The sequence below is a fragment of the Diceros bicornis genome, chromosome 15 (genome assembly GCF_020826845.1).
Source record: "Diceros bicornis minor isolate mBicDic1 chromosome 15, mDicBic1.mat.cur, whole genome shotgun sequence".
Classification (NCBI taxonomy): domain Eukaryota; kingdom Metazoa; phylum Chordata; class Mammalia; order Perissodactyla; family Rhinocerotidae; genus Diceros; species Diceros bicornis.
In genome coordinates, this window is record NC_080754.1 from 15,958,662 (window position 1) to 15,978,834 (window position 20,173).

General features: G+C 41.0%; 1 protein-coding gene across 3 annotated transcripts in view; it reads left to right on the forward strand.

The window, feature by feature from the left end:
- SIDT1 (SID1 transmembrane family member 1) overlaps positions 1-9,172 on the forward strand; it is a 103,376-nt gene extending 94,204 nt beyond the window's left edge. For all 3 annotated transcript variants that reach the window (XM_058555804.1, XM_058555805.1, XM_058555807.1), the window contains 4 exons: positions 1,555-1,660; positions 1,749-1,859; positions 3,481-3,594; positions 5,064-9,172. In XM_058555804.1, the coding sequence (XP_058411787.1) occupies positions 1,555-1,660; positions 1,749-1,859; positions 3,481-3,594; positions 5,064-5,126 (394 nt within the window). In that variant the 3' untranslated portion in view covers positions 5,127-9,172. The remainder of the gene's footprint in view (positions 1-1,554; positions 1,661-1,748; positions 1,860-3,480; positions 3,595-5,063) is intronic.
- The last annotated feature ends 11,001 nt before the right edge of the window (positions 9,173-20,173 follow it).

Consider the following 20,173-nt stretch of genomic DNA (forward strand, 5'->3'; position numbering starts at 1 on the left):
TTTCCCCTGGATATTATAAGACATGGAGAGATTTCTTATGAACCTTGAACGTTATTTTAAAAGGAATCACTCTCGTATAGTCCTGAAGAAGAATAATGGGAGTATGTGTGCGTGTATTCGCATATAGAGAGGTGTGTGTATGTATATATGTGTTTATATATACACACGCAGAGAGAGAGAAAGAGAGAATAATAAAACAAATGTGGCAAAACACTAATAATTGATGAGTCTGAGTAAAGGACAAGAGAGTTTTGTTATACTGAAGATTTCAAATTCTGGGAGGAGGAAATTTCCTCTATTATATAGAACAAAGTCAGAATAAAAAATAAAGAAAACCAAAGTCCATTAATAACAGCTTTACACTTGAAATACTTACGAATAAACTTGAAAGGTGTGCAGAATCTTTCTGCAGATAATTTAATTACCTTAGTAGGAGACATAAAGGAAAACAGCAAAATGAACAGAAATGTTGTGCCCTGGGTGGGAAAATTAACTATTGTGACGACATCAATTCTCAAGTTAATGTATAAATTTAGAATTAAGTTAATTGGATTTTATTCTGAAATTTATTTGCCTACTTAGGCAAAATTTCCAAATGTCTCTGCAAAAGAAGATTAACAGAAGGAAGGAGAGGCAGAGGTGTATAGTGACTAGCCCAGCATTATCCGATAGAACTTTCTGGAATGATGTAAGTGTTCTACACTGCACTGTCCAATATGGTAGCTATTAGCCACAGGTGGTTACTGAGCACTTGAAATGTGGCTAGTGTGACTGAGGAACTGAATTTTCAATTTTACTTAATTTTAATTTAATTAAGTTAAACTTAACCACGTGTGGCTACCATATTGGGTAGTCCAAGCTAGCCTACCCAGATGGTCTAACATATTATAAAACAATAATAAAACAATGAGTCACTGATCCAAAATTAGAGACATAAATTAGTGAATCAGAATGCAAAGGACAGAAATCCAACTCTATATATGTGCATGTGTGTGTATATTTATTAAAAACAAGCTTTTCAAAACTAGGAAATAAGAAAGGGTTATATAATAAAGAGTTTTATTATAACTGAATAGAAATTCGAAGAAAATTAAGGCTGAACTCCAACCAAAATAAACTTCAGTATTAAAGACCACAGACAGCTAGCAAAAGTTTGATAAAGTGCGTCAAGCCAATTATTGAGATAATTCTACTTCTAGTAATCCAGTCTAATGAACTAATCTCAAATGCGAAAAGAAAAAAAGCATATATCTGAAGGTATTCATTATCCAACGCAGTGTTCTTTATAATGGTGAAAACTGAAGGGCGAAGGCCAAACGCTTTATTTCAACCAGAGAGGAAAGGTGAATCTTTACGGCACCTCCACTTACGGGAACCTTACAATCATTAAAGATGAATGTTCCGGAGGAGATGTAATAAATTAAAAGTTACTTATAATATGTTAAAGTTTTTTAATTCCCCTCCCCCCCAAAGTGGGGGTAGAGGAGCGAAAAAGCCAATAATGTTATAAATCCACCTTCATGACTGCAAAATAATTTCTCCCCGCGCGCTCAGTGCCCTCTTTGGACTGATCTATCGACCCAGGGACTTTGCTTCCTACATGCTGGGCATCTTCATCTGTAACCTGCTGCTCTACCTGGCCTTCTACATCATCATGAAGGTAAGAGTGGCCGCCGGGAGCCGGGCAGCGCGGCAGGCCCTCCCCCGGCCGTGCCTGGAGCTTGGCAGCATCTGCTTCTCACCCACAGCTCCGCAGCGCCGAGAAGGTCCTCCCCATCCCCTTCTTCTGCATCGTCGCCACGGCTGTGGTGTGGGCCGCTGCCCTGTATTTTTTCTTCCAGACTCTCAGCAGCTGGGAGGTAAGAGGAGAGTTTTCTTTTCCAAGATGTTCTCTTTCCACCCTGGCTTTTTGACCTTGCTACCTCCCTCTCCTCATGTGCTTGTTGCTGTTTATCTTTTTTATATTCTCTAACATGAAAACTTTCTCTAAAAGGGATGGTTTTTAATACCCACACATAAATGGTCAATAAATGGCATGCTGTGATCATTATCAGGGTAACGCTTCGTAAATGTGTAAGCCCCATCAACACTGCAAATTTGATCTTCAACAAGTGTTGTCTTTGGCTGGCCTCGTGGCTTAGCGGTTAAGTGCGCACGCTCCGCTACTGGCGGTCCGGGTTCGGATCCCGGGCCTGCACATACGCACTGCTTCTCCGGCCATGCTGAGGCCGCATCCCACATACAGCAACAAGAAGGATGTGCAACTATGACATACAACTATCTACTGGGGCTTTGGGGAGGAAAAAGGAGGAGGATTGGCAATAGATGTTAGCTCAGAGCCAGTCTTCCTCAGCAAAAAGAGGAGGATTAGCACGGATGTTAGCTCAGGGCTGATCTTCCTCACAAAAAAAAAAAAAGTGTTGTATTATGATCCTGTTCCCAGTGGATGCTTAACATACACAAAAACCTCGATTACTGTATCTTCTCCACCTTTCTCATTATAATCACCATTCATAAACAAATATCCAGGTGCAGGTGTTTATAGATCCATTTCACAGACAGGAAAGCTGAGGCCTAGGAAATGAGTGATATGGCTAAGGCACAGAACCGGGAGAAGGGCTCCGCTCTCCATCGTCACAGTCGCCATGATCAATTTTAGAACATTTTTACCACCCCAGAAAACCCTTGCACCGTTAGCAGTCACTCCCCCTTTCTCCCTAACCCTTTAGCCCCAGGCAACTACTAATGAGTCTTTTGTGTCTAGAGATCTGCCTATTCTGGACAGTTCATATAAATGGAATCATACAATATGTGACCTTTTATATGAGGCCTCTTTCACTTAGCAATGTTTTCAGAGATCACCCATGCTGTAGCATGTATCAGTACTTCATGTATTTTTTTTGTGTGTGTGAGGAAGATCAGCCCTGAGCTAACATCCATGCTAATCCTCCTCTTTTTTTTTGCTGAGGAAGACCGGCTCTGAGCTAACATCTATTGCCAATCCTCCTTCTTTTTTTCCCCAAAGCCCCAGTAGATAGTTTTATGTCATAGCTGCACATCTTTCTAGTTGCTGTATGTGGGACGTGGCCTCAGCATGGCCGGAGAAGCGGTGCATTGGTGTGCGCCCGGATCGGAACCCGGGCCGCCAGTAGCAGAGCGCGCGCACTTAACTGCTAAGCCACGGGGCTGGCCCCTTCATGTATTTTTATTGCTGAATAATATTCTATTGTTTGGACATACTGCTTATTATCTATTCATTCATCGTTGAGGAACATTTAGGTTTTTTCTACTTTTTGGCATTTATGAATGATGCTGCTGTGAACATTTGCATACAAGTTTTTGTGTGGACGTATGTTTTCTTGGAAGCGAACTTTCTGAGCCAGGTGTCTAGTAGCGTTTTTGTAGCTTTCTGGATGCTCAGGCCTCTAAGCCGTTGAACTGCGGGAATGCTCACCGACCTCCTGCTTGCCCTCCCTCCAGGGGACCCCAGCTGAATCCCGGGAGAAGAACCGGGAGTGCATCCTGCTCGATTTCTTTGATGACCATGACATCTGGCACTTCCTCTCTGCTACTGCCCTGTTCTTCTCATTCTTGGTAAGTTTATAATACCTGTTTGTTAATTTCTTCTCTCTTTACGTGCTGTACTCTCTTTTTTCTTTCCCCTCTTCTTTACATCCCCTTTGGTATTCCTCTCTAATTTCCCTTTCCAAGTCCTCATTGTCATTCAATGTACAGATTATCTTATTTCTTTTTTTACATTGTATCTTTCAGTTAGATCTTCATTTTCATTTTCTTTTTACTCTGCAATATTTTAAGACACAGAGCGACACAATGACTTTCCTTCAGTTGCATCGTGTTTGGACTGAATTGGTTATGAGAACTCACGTGCCCAGAATGCCCCCAGGATCCACTTTTGGTGTTCACTACAATTTCCGTAACATTCGGTTATTCCTTCTTCCGCTATACTCACATTCCTCCCGCTCTTCCAGTCTCACTGAATCTCTTACAAATATTTTACAAATTCTTGGAGTGGCTCAGGAAAGCAGCCAGGCCTCTTTTGCCTTCAGTCTCTTCCAAATCTCTCCTGTGGTCCCTCCATTTTTTTGCCCAAACACCTTCCCAGAAGCCATGTGTATTACACCAACCCTGGATGATAACTCCCAGCATCCTTTCATCTTAATTTGACTTTTCCAAATTAAAAGTCCTTGGTGCCTGTACACAGGTTCAATTGACAACACCCCTAGACCTCTTGGACTGCCCCATTTAGTTTCGGCCATATAACCTCAAGAGTGGAGCAGGGATACCCCCTAGTGGCTAGTTTGGGAAGTTTAACCAATCTGTATAACCATCATTCCTTAAGGCTTTTACTTTTGCTAGTCACCTTCATTAGAGAGACGGGAACAACAGAAGTGGAGCTAAGGGTCCCACGTGGAGAGAAGGGTGGCAGGGAGAACTAAAAATGGAGGATGAGGGTCCATTTATTATAGTATCGCAATACTCTCTGCAACAAGACTTCATTCCCTTTAGGTCCTGACCCGAATGTCCCTTCTAAGTAACGACTTCTCTGGCCACCCTATCAAATTTTTTTACCTCTCCCCACTCCATACTTCCTATATTCTCCGCATAGTTTAATTTTTATCCTCAGTACACATTACTATCTAACATACTATACTTAGAACATGTTACTAATGTTCTAACATACTATGCTTAGAACATGTTACTATCTTATATACTGTATTTTACTCCTGTATTTGCTTCATGTCGGAAGCCCTCTCTCGAATATATGTTCCAGGAGGGTAGGGAATTTTGTCTCTTCCGTTCCAAGCTATGTCTCTAGCATCCAGAATAGGACATAATGGACCCTTGATAAGTATTTGAATTAATTAATAAATGAACTATGTGATTATCATAAGTGCCTGTTTAGAGCACGGCATCGCAGAAAGCTGCAGAAGACAGAAAAATGCGTGAGGGCACTTGGAGTTTTCAGTCTGTGTGAGTCTTAAAGAAGTGGGGACTCACTGTGACTGTGCATTCTCTTCCTTTCTTTGCCCCTCTCATTTCAGGTTTTGTTAACCCTGGATGATGATCTGGATATGGTTCAGAGAGACAAGATCCGCGTCTTCTGAGCCTCCAGCATTAAGACGGGTAGAGGGAGCGATTGATCTTGGTGCTGTTTCATGAAAAATACAGGGACTGCAGCAAAGTAACCACTGCCAAATGCTCCACTCACCCTCTATCGAGTCAACTTGGATACATTCACACACGGAGGAGAGAGGTAGGGGAGATTCAAACCCACAAGAAGGGGGGCCACGGCTGTGGACAGAGGTGAGCCCTGAAGAGTCGAGAAGTGCCATTCCATTCCGTTGCAACTCGGAGCTAGACACGGACAAAAGCTGCATCAGAGTCAACTCGCTGTCTTGGGACCCCTCCCACCCTCACAGAGCTTTGCCAGCAATGGCAGGATGATGCTGCCTTCTTCCCTCCAGCTGCCTCCATGCCCAGAAAGGCCAGCAGCTCGGATTCCCTCTCCCCCTCTAGAAACTTCGGGTTCGCCCCCTTTGCACCTCTGTAACATCTGCTGCTCTCGACATCCCAAAACACCAGCTCGCTCCTCCAGGGTCCTGGACCAACATGATTCCTCAGAGTCTAGTAGAGGAGGGGACCCAAGGCCCTTCCCAACTGGGACAGATGTTCTAGGAGCACCAGCTGGTCACCTCCTCAGAAGGAATGCTGTACGTTTCCCCCAGGTTCCTGACCACATTAGAAGGACTCACACTGGGCTGTGTCACACGCTCCCCCTCACAGGTGACCGTCTCTGGGACAAAGGCTTGGGTGCTTCCCTCTTTCTTAGTGTCTTCATCTCACTGCTGTGTGTTGACTCCATCACTCAGGCTCTCCCTTCTTGGGAAGGCTGTTGCTCCCCAGACCAGCTCCAAGGTGGAAGGAGAAATGGGAAAACTCTTCCAGCAGCACCAGGAGCCAGAGACATGACCGACAGCACTCAGAGACTGGTGATACCAGCATTAAGCAAACAGGCCTCACTCTGAAGACGTGGACACCTGGAGCTAATTCAGCGAAGGAAAAGTGCTTTCCTCATGTCTCCAGTTCAAACAGCTCAGTTCTGTGCCCTCAGCACCTTTGGGGAAGAAATAGGTCTTCTAACCCGGGGCACTGCACCAGGGGTCCACCACCACGACCAAGCCCCTTATCTGTCACTGTATGCAGATCAAGGGCTCCAGACTTTCTCCCTGAAGTTCTTTAAAAGTAACTCTCAGGGTGAAACATTTTACTCCTCCTCTCTAGTTGCAGAGAGCACAGCTGATTCAGGGTTGTCTCTTGTTTGCACCTGATTCCCATTCTCTCCCCAGGAAGGTGTTGAAAAGCTCCCACTTCACTCACACTGTCTGGCAGCTCTGCCCCCGGGGAGTCCCATTCTGACCACGCTCCCTTGTTACCTGGAGCATGATGTCATCGGAAAATATACACAAATATGCAAACATACATGTTTGCCTGTGAAATTGAAGTCATCTCTCACCTCTGCTTCCCTGGCCATTCTTCATTAGAGAAATGGATCAGGCACTCAGTTTTTTAAAAATTCATTATTCCGTCCCTAAAATGTTTGCATAATGTTCAAAAACACATTTTGGAAGTTTGAATAGCAAACTTTCCCTGATTTTAAAAACATGAAGATGCTTTTAATGAAATATTTTGTGACTTTTTTCCTAAAATTCCCCCAAATTTGTAATTGGTCTTCTGTTATTCTTTATTCCTTAAAAATTATTGGCTTCCATAGGCCATCAGAAGGCTACTTGTTAAATGGTTGTGTCAATCTGACATCTAAAACAAATTTCAAACCTGTTTTAACTATGGCTGATTTGACCTAATTCTTTTATTTTAATGTGCTACTGGTTTCAAATCCAAAAAAGATCCGCTGAGGAAATGTGATCCAAGTCTCTTCAAGTCGCCCTGTGGCCTGAAGTGAATAAACTATAAGACGTGTGACCTGTTGGGTAGCCAGTTTGGGAAATATGTCCGTGGAAACGGGGAGGGGCCCTGTGGAAATGGACGGATCGTGCTGCTGTGTTCTTGACTGTTTCCTGATAACGTCTGTCTTGTGCTGTAAACTCACACATTGTGGTCAGTTTTGTTCTCTGCAGGACTGAAAACCCAGCCCAAGCCTGCTCTTATAAATATCAATTCTACATGTTCTTGTTGCTAATTCTTTCTACAGTGCTGATCTCGTGGCGGGAGGACACAAGAAAGCCATTCAACTGCATCCGTGGGGTTGATAGGAATGCAGGGTCGAGGGGCAACCAGTTTTTCATAGCTGGACGGTCCCTCGTCCATACGTAATGTGATGCCTATGCGACCTGTGCCTGTGCTAGGCACTTCGCTCTTTAGGAGAAGGGATGGGTCACTCTGAAAGCTGAATTCAGCAGGAGGAGAACTAGACAGAAACAGCCCCTGTGAAGAGGAGGAGCAGGCACAGAGGAATGAGAGCAGCTCAGCTGGAGCAGGACAGAGATGCGGCAGCCAGAGGGGCAAAACTGTGCCCATAAAAAATGACCTCTTCACACCTCTGACGAGTGCTGGAGAGGCAACCCACCTGTTGAGGCTGGATGGTTGAGGGATTTGCCCAGTTTTATTTTAGCAGCAGGAGAAGCCAGTGGAAACCAGAGTCTATCTGGGGAAGGGACTTTCCATGACTGAAGGGATCACTGAGCCAGCTCCTGGAGCAGAGCAAGTGGCAGCTGCTTCCCTTGTAGCTCCAAGCAGCTACCAGAACGTTCTGTGGGGTCGCAAAATTCATGTGTCAGTAAATCAAATAATACCCAAATGTTTCTCATTCTAAGAGATAGTCTCTCCGTGTAAAACTTGGGGGAAAGAGAGAAACAAAGATAAACATTCTTCATAGAAGAACAGTTGGGTCTCTGGATTCCTGAGTCAGACTTGAGTCCAAATATATTCACCTGCTCACTGTGTGACCTTGGGAAAGTCACTGGAACTCTCTGATCCTCACCTACCACATCTACATGACACTGCATGAGGGTGACAAAGGTGGCGATGTGCAAAGCACCAGGAGCAGAGCTGGCACGGAGAAGATCCTCGCCCCACACCTCTTGATCCCACAGGGTGGCAGGGCAAGGGCAGATCTCTCCACTGGGCGGGCATCTCTCTCCTCTAGGAGATCGCCATTGAAGCCAGCTGTTCTATTTCCTGTCCTTAGTCACAGGAGGCTCTGAAGGGGTCGGGAGGCCTCTTCACCTTCAGAGATGCTATCCAGAGTTATCAAACCCTCCAGCCCCAGCCCCTCCTCGCCCCTGATGGCTGCATTTCACTGCCTGTGGCCATTAATACTTACTCCAACTCAGATGAAAAAGCGTTACTAAAGCTAAGGCCAAATGGAAAGTCTGGCTGTGTATAATGTCACCTCATTACTGCTGTCTCTGTCCTGGGAACCTCAAAGACAACCTAGATTTTTCTCCTCTCAAGCAGCCATTACTGCCCTGGTTCAGGGAAGGCCGTATGCCAGTGTCCCCCCACCTTCCCCGCCCTTCTCACCAGATGTTCTATAGGAAGAGCCTGCATGTTCAGCCTGGCTGAAGAGGGGCTTCAGCCTGTGGGGGACAACAGATCCCAGAAAGAGGAAGCAGGGGAGGGTCCCTCAGGTTTTGAAATGACTCTAATGTCCCCTGGTGACACGGAGGAAAAGCATTATAAGTAAAGATACAATTTGCCTCTGCCTGAGAAATGTGAAACCCTGGCTTATCATGCTTCTGCCCAGTTTGTAGTAGTTTTTTTTGTTTTGTGTTTAACACTGTTTCGTAGAGACAAGATGTACTTGTGTGACTAAGTTTTAATTAGAGCACCACTGTCAACAAGGTTAAGTGCCTGCTAAATCTTAGGCCTTAACACACATGAATTCAGAGAAGCTTGGCAAGAGTCAGAAGTCGGCCTTCACTGCAGAGTTTCTAAAAGGCCATCGTAATAGAGTTTCGCTTGGATGGGACTCCTCTGCAGAGACCCCACTCCATCAACTCCAAGGGGAAACCTTTTACATCCTACGGTTGTCCTGAAGTGTGGTCTCACTACTCTTCTTGAAATACAAAGAAAACTAAGTCGTTAGCATTGTTTACACAGAATTACCCTTTGCTCCACCAAGCTTAGGAAATGGAGCTCTGCCCCTTTCCTAAATATCTCTAGATTAGGAGATTTCATCATTTTCCCTGAACTTTAAAGTTTTGACAAATTCCTTGGCTCTATCCTACGTCCTTTTCATTGCCTTGAAGTTCCTGTCATCTAAGACTTACCCATTTCGTTGGAGATGAATAATAGCCAGCCACCATATTTTAACATGGAATAGCCTTGAAGTCATATCACAATTCAGTCAAGTGCCAAATAAAGTCTGGGTGTCTGAAGTCTTGTCCCTGCATTACAGTTATGATTTAGAAAACAAGGGATTTATAGAGTGAAAGATTCTCGAGTCAGGACAAGAAGAATCTGAAACACAGTCCTACGATGGTCAACTCTTGGGCCCCTAATTTCCTCTAACTCCTGACATTCTTCATGAATTAGGGCTCTAAGTCTTTTAAACAGAAGATTATCCAAAATAATTCAAAAGGTCTCTATTTTAGGGTGCTATAACGTTGCTATCACAGAAAAAAGTTGATTTCTATTTTATGATTTTTATTATATTGCTTATCTGGGCCGTTCTAAGGCTCAGGACCCGGTTCTAGGCAGGCCCCTTCAAGGAAGAGGACAAAGTCAGCTCCGACGTTTACTCTGCTTCTTTCTCAACGTGGGACAGCTGGTAAAGTAACCTGCTTTTTAGGGGGTCCACTTCCCTTTTATCCTCTCCTCCTTCACCACTTCTCCGTTCACTTATGTAGAATCAGAAATACCGCTCAGTCAATAGTCAATCAACCAGCCTGGTGGCGCAGCCGTTAAGTGCGCGCGCTCCGCTGTGGCAGCCCAGGGTTCGCAGGTTCGGATCCCGGGCGCACACTGACGCACCGCTTGTCAAGCCATGCTGTGGCGGAGTCCCATATAAAGTGGAGGAAGATGGGCGCGGATGTTAGCCTAGGGCAAGTCTTCCCCAGTAAAAAGAAGAGGATTGACATCAGATGTTAGCTCAGGGCTGATCTTCCTCACCAAATAAGTAAATAAAATAAAGTATCTAAAAAAAAAGAAACATTTGAGCCAGGCGCTATGGGGCGCTGGGCACACAGTCTCCTCCATCACGGAGCCTATGGTCCAAAAGGGAGGATGGACATGAAACAATTATAATTTGTTAATTGTAAGTGGGCAAAGAGCTCCGAGAATGGCCTTACAAGAATCTTATTAGGTGCAGAACGAAGTCCAAATAATTATCATCAGTTTTTATCCCCAGCTGCGAAGCTCTAAATTACTGATACAACTTAGCGTGTCTCTCACAACCAAATTCCCAGAAAGAACATTGGGTAGGTCTGCAGGAGAGACCTGTTCAGGTGGTTCCCAGTTCTATCACACAATCAAACAACGAAATGAAATAATTAGAGGGGACCCTGCTCAGTATCAGAGAGGAGGGTGCTAGTTCTCAGGGTTGTGTGACTTTGAAGAAATAGGCTTATTGCTAAGATTGCTCCAGATACGTCTGAGAATTTCAAATTGACTTGCGAGTGCTAGAACAATGTAATAACTGGGTGGATCGAGCGTTAAGGAGAAGCAAAATTGAAATGAGTTAAGAATAAGAACTGTAAACCTGGAAGACCTAACGAGATTCAGCTGAAGGTCAGGTTCAAGCAGTGGTGTTTTCTGAAAGCCTAAGGGGAGGGGAATGGATGAGATTTCAGCCCTAAACATCCCTAAAAACTGTAAATGTGGAAGATGATGTTAAACAGGAGGGTAAATCGAGACTTGATTGGGCCATGGAGGGGAAGGTAACTGCTTCTTTGAGTAACGAAGTTCAAGAGTAAGCTAGAAGGAAAAGAAAGCTGTTTAACTTCTGGAGAAGCCCAGGGCGGTGGTGTGGGTGGCGCATGTGATGGATAGAGCCTATGAAATGTCATTTTAGTGAGAACTCTGTAAAAGCATTGGGAAGGGGACCGGCCCAAAGGGGCAGGGATAAACGTTTGATGTGGTGCATTTGTGCGTTTGATTTTGTTTGTTTTCAGGCAGACTGAAAGCAAAATGAAAGAGACCCTGGGCTCCTCCGAGCTGAGACTACAGAGCTGGGCAGTATTTGAAACTATCATATTCAGACTAGGAGGGAAGCTTAAACCTGTTGGTCTCTCACAACCTGCCCTGTCATGCCCAGAGGAGAAGAATAATTCTGTCCTCCCAGATAAATGGGGAGAAATCAGAAAAATAAGAGAGATGCTTTGAACTGACCACCTCAAATTTTTCATAAGAAGAATGAAAATTCCAGTTTTAATCCCAGCAAAGAACAGAGATTAGAGAGAGAAAGAGATGGTTGTGGTGGGATCATCTTAATCCATCCTTGAAGAAATAAAAACAGCTCCATCTCTCTCAGTTTTAGGAATTGTAACAACCCCTCCCTGCTGGAGGTCAAGCAGGGACTGAGGTTCCCGGTCTATCCTTGAGTGAGATCTTACTATTGGAAACTGTTTCCCTCAATTCCCATCTCCAACCCCCAGACCATAAAAGTTGGCAGAACTGATCATTAAAACAGTGAATATTTGTCATCAGGTATTCTCCAAGGGTTCTATATACATTTCCACGTTTAATCCTGAAACACACTCTCCCATGAAGTCAGTATTATTGCTACTATCCCCATTTCCCAGATGAAGAAACTGAAATTTAGAAAAGTTGCTGTTCACTAGATGAAGTGATTAGTGCGGAAACCTGGAAGTGTGGTCAGAAATGAGTAGTTTAAGTAACAAGAAGAGAGAGAGGGAAGACAGATTGTGTTACAATGCAGATTTATGCATGTATTTATGGATGTATCTATATATGCAAAACACACAGTCTAGAATTATATAACTATTGAATGTATTCACAAAAAGAGAAGCTTTTTCCAAAATTCAGAAGTTATGCCCATTATGTAAACCCAAGTAGCAATGAAACCTACTGTGCTTTAGGAAAGCCAACCCATAAAACTGCTTTGGATCATTTTGACTCCATAAACTGGAACAGCTGGATTTGTACGAAGACTTGCTTCAATTTCTAAACTTGTAAAGTTAAGAACCGAAGTCCTTTTTATAAATGCAATGATTGCACTTGGCAAAGGACTGTAGACCAAAGATTCATTTTAAATTAAAATATATGTAGCATAAGGTGTCAGGTTTCCACTGGGAGGCTGTTGTTTCGGAAACAAAATTAACAATGCAGAGAAAGCACAGCAATGTAAGGGGTTTTTTAATTTCCTAAAAAACATTCAGAGACTCAAAAAACTGTCAAGAGTCAAAAAGTCTTCCAAAGCTGCCTCTAGAACTGATCTATGCTGGCTCAAGAGATGAGGCAGAATCTATGAGGCCCATCAACGACTGAACCATCTTTGTTCTTGGTGGCTGGGCCTGGCCCTCCTCTCCTATAAGGGAGTGGTTTCATCTGGCCAAACTGAGGCAGAGGAACTAGCCTGCATTAAACTGGGAAATCATAATTCTTCATTTGGGGTACAATGATAATGGTGATAAGTGTTTCTAAATTTGTCTAGAAGTAGGACCAAAAAAGTATGACTTGGTTTGAAAGACTGACATACTAACCAATTTTCTTCTCCTATACTAAACCGTCTTTTGGGCCTTTTTTCCCCAATATTTAATGTAAATTTCCACATTCACCACACAGCGCCATTCAAAAAAATAGGATTTACCCTAATTGAATCATGAATTCTCAGAAAACTCCCTTGAAGCAGTAAGTTCTCCACCACTACAATTCAGCTTCAGCCTCTTTCCAAACCACAGATCCGAATGTGATTAAGGAAAGTAAGAAAACACCACCAACAACCAGACCTGCAGGGCACAAATGTAATTAAAGCTGGATTTTCACATCTTCCCAAAATTCTGTAGCTTACTTGATCATGTGAAAAATTAAGTGGCACATTGATACTAGTTAATCAAGCTACCTGACTTCTGAACTTATGTAGGCAGCAAATTAGCATTATCTCCTTAATTTCTCACAGAAAGAAGAAAAAGTCAAAGGAGATGTTGACACTGACCAAGAAACTGTATTCTACTGGAGCCCTGCATTTCAGTCTCATGTGTAGGAGAGATGGAAATGAGGAAGGTCATGGAAAATAATTGCCACTTTACTTTTAAATATTCCTTTGCAACTGTACGAGAACATTTTCAAATAGACAACCTCATTTGTCTTTTACAACAACTCTCTGAGGTAGACAGGACAGATAATCTACCAACAAATAAACCAAGATGCAAAGAAGTTATGCCACTTACCCAAACTCATACAGCCAGGTAACGGGAGCCAGATACAAAATAGTGCCTTTGGTTGCAATAGGTTCCTGAACTAATTCCAAATGTGTGTGTGTGTATGTGTGTGTGTAGGTTTCCCCACACCAACAAGCAGTTTTCAGATGCCAGCAGGATGTCCAAGAATTCAACTCAATTCTGACACTATCTACCCAGAGATAGAATCAAATTCCACAGGTAAAGGGCTCAGACCCACAAGACCACCCTCCTAAGGTTTGATTAATTTGCTAGAACAGCTCTCAGAACTCAAGAAAACCCGTTTACTCGCTAGATTACTGATTTATTACAAAGGATATTAAAGGATACAAATCTATAGCCAGATGAAGTGATACATAGGGCGAGGTCTCGAACAAAGGAGCTTGGGGCCCAGCAAAGTGGCACATGGAAGCTCTCTGACAAGAGGCCTACGAGCTGTCCTGTTGGGTTTTTATGGAGGCTTCCTTATGTAGTCATGATTGACTAAGTCATTGGCCATTGGCAACTGATTCAACCTCAAAAGCTCCCTCCGCTCCCCAGAAATCAGGGGATGGGATTGAAAGGTCCAGTTCTCTGATCACATGGCTGGTTCTCCTGGCAACCAGCCCCTGCCCTTGGGTGGGGTCCAAAAGTCACCTATATTAACATAAACAAGACATCTTTATCACTCTCACACTTAGGAAATTCCAAGGGTTTGGGGAGCTGTGAGCCAGGAACTGTGGAGAAGACCACATATATATGAGAATATATATTTGGTCATCTGAATGACCAAATATATATTTCTTATAAATGACAATATCACAACAGTAAAATAACTTTTAGAGTTTGCTGACTCAAGAAATTTATCAAGAGAAAACCTACATCAATTCAGACAGCCATAGACAGTTTTCTTAACTTTTTAATTTAGGTATAAAATATATTCAATAATGCACAAAATGAGCACTAATCTTAAGTGTATATAGATTGAAGTTTTTAAATATATATGTGTTTGTGTATGTGTTTACACCAATGTAACTGTCACCCACATTAAGATACAAAACATTTCCAGCATCTTCCTGCCTATTCCAAATTAATTTCCGCCCCAGAGGTTACCACTATTCTGACTTTTCTCCTCATACATGAATTTTACCTGTTCTTGAACTTCATATAAATGGAAGTATACAGCATGTACTCCTTTTTGTCTGGCTTCTTTCACTCAATATAATGTCTGTGAGATTCATCTGTGTGTATCAGTAGTTTCATTCATTCACAATTCATTCATATTGTCAATAGATGACATTTCATTTATCCATTCACCTCTTGATGGATGTTTGGTTTGTTTCCAGTTTTTGGCTACTGTAAAGAAAGCTTCTATGAAATTCTTATACATGTCTTTTGGTGAACTTTTACAAATACTTTTTCCAGGATATATATACACAGTGCACTGTGGAATTGCTGGGTTATAGGTAGATAAGTCTTTAGTTTTAAAGGACACTTCCAACAGTTTTCCAAAGTCATTGTACCAATTTACACTCCCATTAGCATCATATGAGAGTTCCAATTATTCCACATCTTTGCCAACACTTGGATTTGTCAGTTCTTTCAATTTTACCCTTTTTGGGTAAGAGTGTAATGGTTTCTCATTGTATTTTATTTTGCATTTCTCGATGACACCTTTTCATAGATTTGTTGGCCATTTATGTGAAGGATTTTTTCAAGTTCTTTGCCCATTTTTAAAATTGGCTTATGAATCTTTTTCTTTTTGATATATATAAAAATATTTGCCAGTCTGTGCCTTGATGAAAAAACATTCTTAATTTGAATGAAGTCTAATCTAACAATTTTTTCTTTTATGGTTATGGTCAGATGATATTTCCTATGATTTCTTCTAGAACACTAGTTTTCAAATTTTTTGGTCTCAGGACCCATTTACACTCCTAAAGATTATTGAGCCCAAAGAGTTTTTGTTTAGGTGAGTTATATCTATCAATATTTACCACATTAGAAATAAAAAAATGGAAAATTTACAAATATTTATTAATTCATTGAAAGATAATAATGAACTCATTACAGAACATAAATAACATATTTTATGAAAAAATAACTATATTTTCCAAAACAAAAAAAAACAGTGAGAAGAGTGGCAGCATTTCACATTTTTGTAAATTTATTTAATGTCTGGCTTAAGATAGCTGGATTCTCACGTCAGTTTCCGCCTTCACTCTGCTGCAGTATTGATTTTGCTTGAAGTACAGGAAGAAAATCTAGCCTGACAGAAATAGGTTGTTGGAAAAGGGAGTAGCCTTTCCAGATAATTGTAGATGTTCTCCTTTGATACTACACCAAAACTTAACAAATGGTAGTTTCCCAAAGATTAGTTGCAATGTGGAATTTGAAACCATATCAGTGAACTTTTCATGTTTGGTAATGGTAAAATCCATTGGTCTACCTGGCAATTTGAATGGATCTTTTTACCCATGCACGGTTTTGTAACAGCATGCCTTGATCACTTGGAAAATATTGGTTCACTGAATGGTGCAAATCTTCTAAACATTTTCACATTTAGTTATGTAATTATTCGTAAAAATATATATATTCTATACTTCTCTTTATATATTTTATATATATCTCTCTGATGATATCACCACTGGTTTCTTCAGAGAAGTCTTAATGGGAACCTGTCAAGCTCACAGTAGTGGATACAGTGATGGGCTCATTTCATTCATTTTTGAGAAAACGTCTGCCAAATACTCAAATCTGAATAACCATAGATTTTAATCATTCTTTCAGCTAAAAATAGTATTCCATGAAGAAAGCCACTGTTAATTCCATAATTCTAACACTAGTGCTTTTCCTTACAAGAACCACCAAACTCTGGCTTGCAGCAGAAGAGCTTTATGCTTACTTTCCATGTGCTCACAGAATACTAAATATTGATGTAACATTTTAAAAGGCTATTAAAAGGACGTGTACTTGAGTCAATATTTAATGAAATTATTAATTTGTGTTGCTTCATCAAGGACACTCTAAAGTGAAATTGGCTGTTGTTTTTTTTACTGTGAGTTTCTGAGGATTAGGAATACACGATAGTGGTGCCACTGCCTTGATTTGCGCTTAAGTTCCACCAGTTCTACCCATCATTGCTGTTGCACCATCAGTGCAAATGTCAACACGGTGTACAGGCATGTCACATCTTGGTACTATCACAAAAATAATTTTTTTGTGTGTGATTTTTATTGATATTTTAATGGTTTCTAACATTGTGAAATTTTGGGTTGTACATTTTTGTTTGTCCATCACCCCATATATGACTCCCTTCACCCCTTGTGCCCACCCCCCACCCCCACTTCCCGGGTAACCACAGTCCAGTTTTCTCTGTCCATGTGTTGGTTTATATTCCACATATGAGTGAGATCATACAGTGTTTGTCTTTCTCTTTCTGGCTTATTTCACTTAACATAATACGCTCCAGGCCCATCCATGTTGTTGCAATTGGGACGATTTTGTCTTTTTTTATGGCTGAGTAGTATTCCATTGTATATATATACCACATTTTCTTAATCCAATCGTCAGTCGAGGGACACTTAGGTTGCTTCCACTTCTTGGCTATGGTGAATAATGCTGCAATGAACATAGGGGTGCATAAGCCTCTTTGGATTGTTGATTTCAGGTGCGTTGGATAGATTCCCAGTGGTGGGATGGCTGGATCATAGGGCATCTCTATTTTTAATTCTTTGAGGAATCTCCATACCGTTTTCCATAGAGGCTGCACCAATTTGCATTCCCACCAGCTGTGTATGAGGGTTCCTGTTTCTCCACATCCTCTCCAACATTTGTTGTTTTTTGTCTTGGTGATTATAGCCATTCTAACGGGCGTGAGGTGGTATCTTAGTGTTGTTTTGATTTGCATTTCCCTGATGATTAGTGATGTTGAGCATCTTTTCATGTGCCTATTGGCCATCTGTATATCTTCCTTGGAGAAGTGTCTGTTCATTTCCTTTGCCCATTTTTTGATCGGGTTGTTTGTTTTTTTGTTGTTCAATTGTGTGAGTTCTTTATATATTATGGAGATCAACCCCTTGTCAGATGTATGTTTTGCAAATATTCTCTCCCAGCTGGTTGGTTGTTTGTTCATCTTGATTCTGGTTTCATTTGTCTTATAAAAGCTCTTTAGTCTGATAAAGTCCCACTTGTTTATTTTTTCTTTAGTTTCCCTAGTCTGGGTAGGCATGTCATCCAAAAAGATTCCTTTAAAACCAATGTCAAATAGTGTGTTGCCTATATTTTCTTCTATGAGTTTTATAGTTTCAGGTCTCACCTTCAGGTCTTTGATCCATTTTGAGTTAATTTTTGTGAATGGCGATAGCACATGGTCCACTTTCATTCTTTTGCATGTGGCTGTCCAGTTTTCCCAACACCATTTATTGAAGAGACTTTCCTTTCTCCATTGCATGTTCTTAGCACCTTTGTCGAAAATTAGCTGTCCGTATATGTGTGGTTTTATTTCTGGGCTTTCAATTCTGTTCCATTGATCTGTGTGTCTGTTTTTGTACCAGTACCATGCTGTTTTGATTACTATTGCTTTGTAGTATGTTTTGAAGTCAGGAATTGTGATGCCTCCTGCTTTGTTCTTTTTCTTTAGGATTTCTTTAGCTATTCGGGGTCTTTTGTTGCCCCATATAAATTTTAGTATTCTTTTTTCTATTTCTGTGAAGAATGTCATTGGGATTCTGATTGGGATTGCATTGAATCTGTAGATTGCTTTAGGTAATATAGATATTTTAACTATGTTTATTCTTCCAATCCACGTGCATGGGATATCTTTCCATTTCTTTATGTCATCGTGGATTTCCCTCAATAATGTCTTGTAGTTCTCATTGTATAGGTCCTTCACCTCCTTGGTAAGATTTATTCCTAGGTATTTTATTCTTTTTGATGCAATTGTAAATGGTATTATCTTTTTGAGCTCTCTTTCTGTTAGTTCATTATTAGCATATAGAAATGCAACTGATTTTTGTAGATTGATTTTGTACCCTGCAACTTTGCTGTAGTTGTTGATTGTTTCTAACAGTTTTCCAACAGATTCTTTAGGGTTTTCTATATATACAATCATGTCATCTGCAAATAGTGAGAGTTTCACTTCTTCGTTACCTATTTGGATTCCTTTTATTCCTTTTTCTTGCCTAATTGCTCTGGCCAAAACCTCTAGTACTATGTTGAACAGGAGTGGTGAGAGTGGGCAGCCCTGCCTCGTTCCTGTTCTCAGAGGAATGGCTTTCAGTCTTTCCCCGTTGAGTATGATGTTAGCTGTGGGTTTGTCATATATGGCCTTTATTATGTTGAGGTACTTTCCTTCTATTCCCATTTTATTGAGAGTTTTTATCATAAATGGATATTGTATCTTGTCAAATGCCTTCTCTGCGTCTATTGAGACGATCATGTGGTTTTTATTCTTTGTTTTGTTGATGTGATGTATCACGTTGATTGATTTGCGGATGTTGAACCATCCCTGCGTCTCTGGTATAAATCCCACTTGATCATGGTGTATGATCTTTTTAATATATTGTTGTATTCGGTTTGCCAATATTTTGTTGAGGATTTTTGCATCAATGTTCATCAGCGATATTGGCCTGTAATTTTCTTTCTTTGTATTGTCTTTGTCTGCTTTTGGTATCAGGGTGATGTTGGCCTCATAGAATGATTCAGGAAGTGTTCCATCTTCCTCTATTTTTTGGAATAGTTTGAGGAGGATGGGTATTAAATCTTCTTTGAATGTTTGGTAAAATTCACTGGAGAAGCCATCTGGTCCTGGACTTTTATTTTTTGGGAGGTTTTTGATTACTATTTTAATCTCTTTACTTGTGATTGGTCTATTCAGATTCTCCATTTCTTCTTGGTTCAATTTTGGGAGGTTGTATAAGTCTAAGAATTTATCCATTTCTTCTAGATTGTCCAATTTGTTGGCATATAATTTCTCATAGTATTCTCTTATAATCCTCTGTATTTCCATGGTATCCGTTGTAATTTCTCCTCTTTCATTTCTAATTTTATTTACTTGAGCCTTTTCTCTTTTTTTCTTGGTTAGCCTGGCTAAGGGTTTGTCTATTTTGTTTATCTTCTCGAAGAACCAACTCTTTGTTTCATTAATCCTTTCTACTGTTTTTTTGGTCTCAACATCATTTATTTCTGCTCTGATTTTTATTATTTCTCTCCTTCTGCTGGCTTTGGGCTTTGTTCTTCTTTTTCTAGTTCTGTTAGGTGTAATTTAAGGTTGCCTATTAGGGCTTTTTCTTGTTTGTTAAGGTGGGCTTGTATCGCTATGAGTTTCCCTCTCAGGACCGCTTTTGCTGCATCCCATATGGTTTGATATGGCATATTATCATTTTCGTTTGTTTCCAGATAGTTTTTGATTTCTCCTTTAATTTCATCAATGATCCATTGGTTGTTCAGTAGCATGTTGTTTAATCTCCACATTTTTGTCACTTTCCCAGTTTTTTTTTTCCTGGTTCATTTCCAGTTTCATAGCCTTATGGTCTGAAAAGATGCTTGTTATGATTTCAATCTTCTTAAATTTATTGAGGCTTGCTTTGTTTCCCAACATATGGTCTATCCTAGAGAATGTTCCATGCGCGCTTGAGAAGAATGTGTAGTCAGCTGTTTTTGGGTGGAGTGCTCTGTATATGTCTACTAGGTCCATCTCGTCCAGTTTTTCATTTAAGTCTAATATTTCTTTATTAACTTTTTGTCTGGATGATCTATCCATTGCTGTAAGTGGGGTGTTAAGATCCCCTACT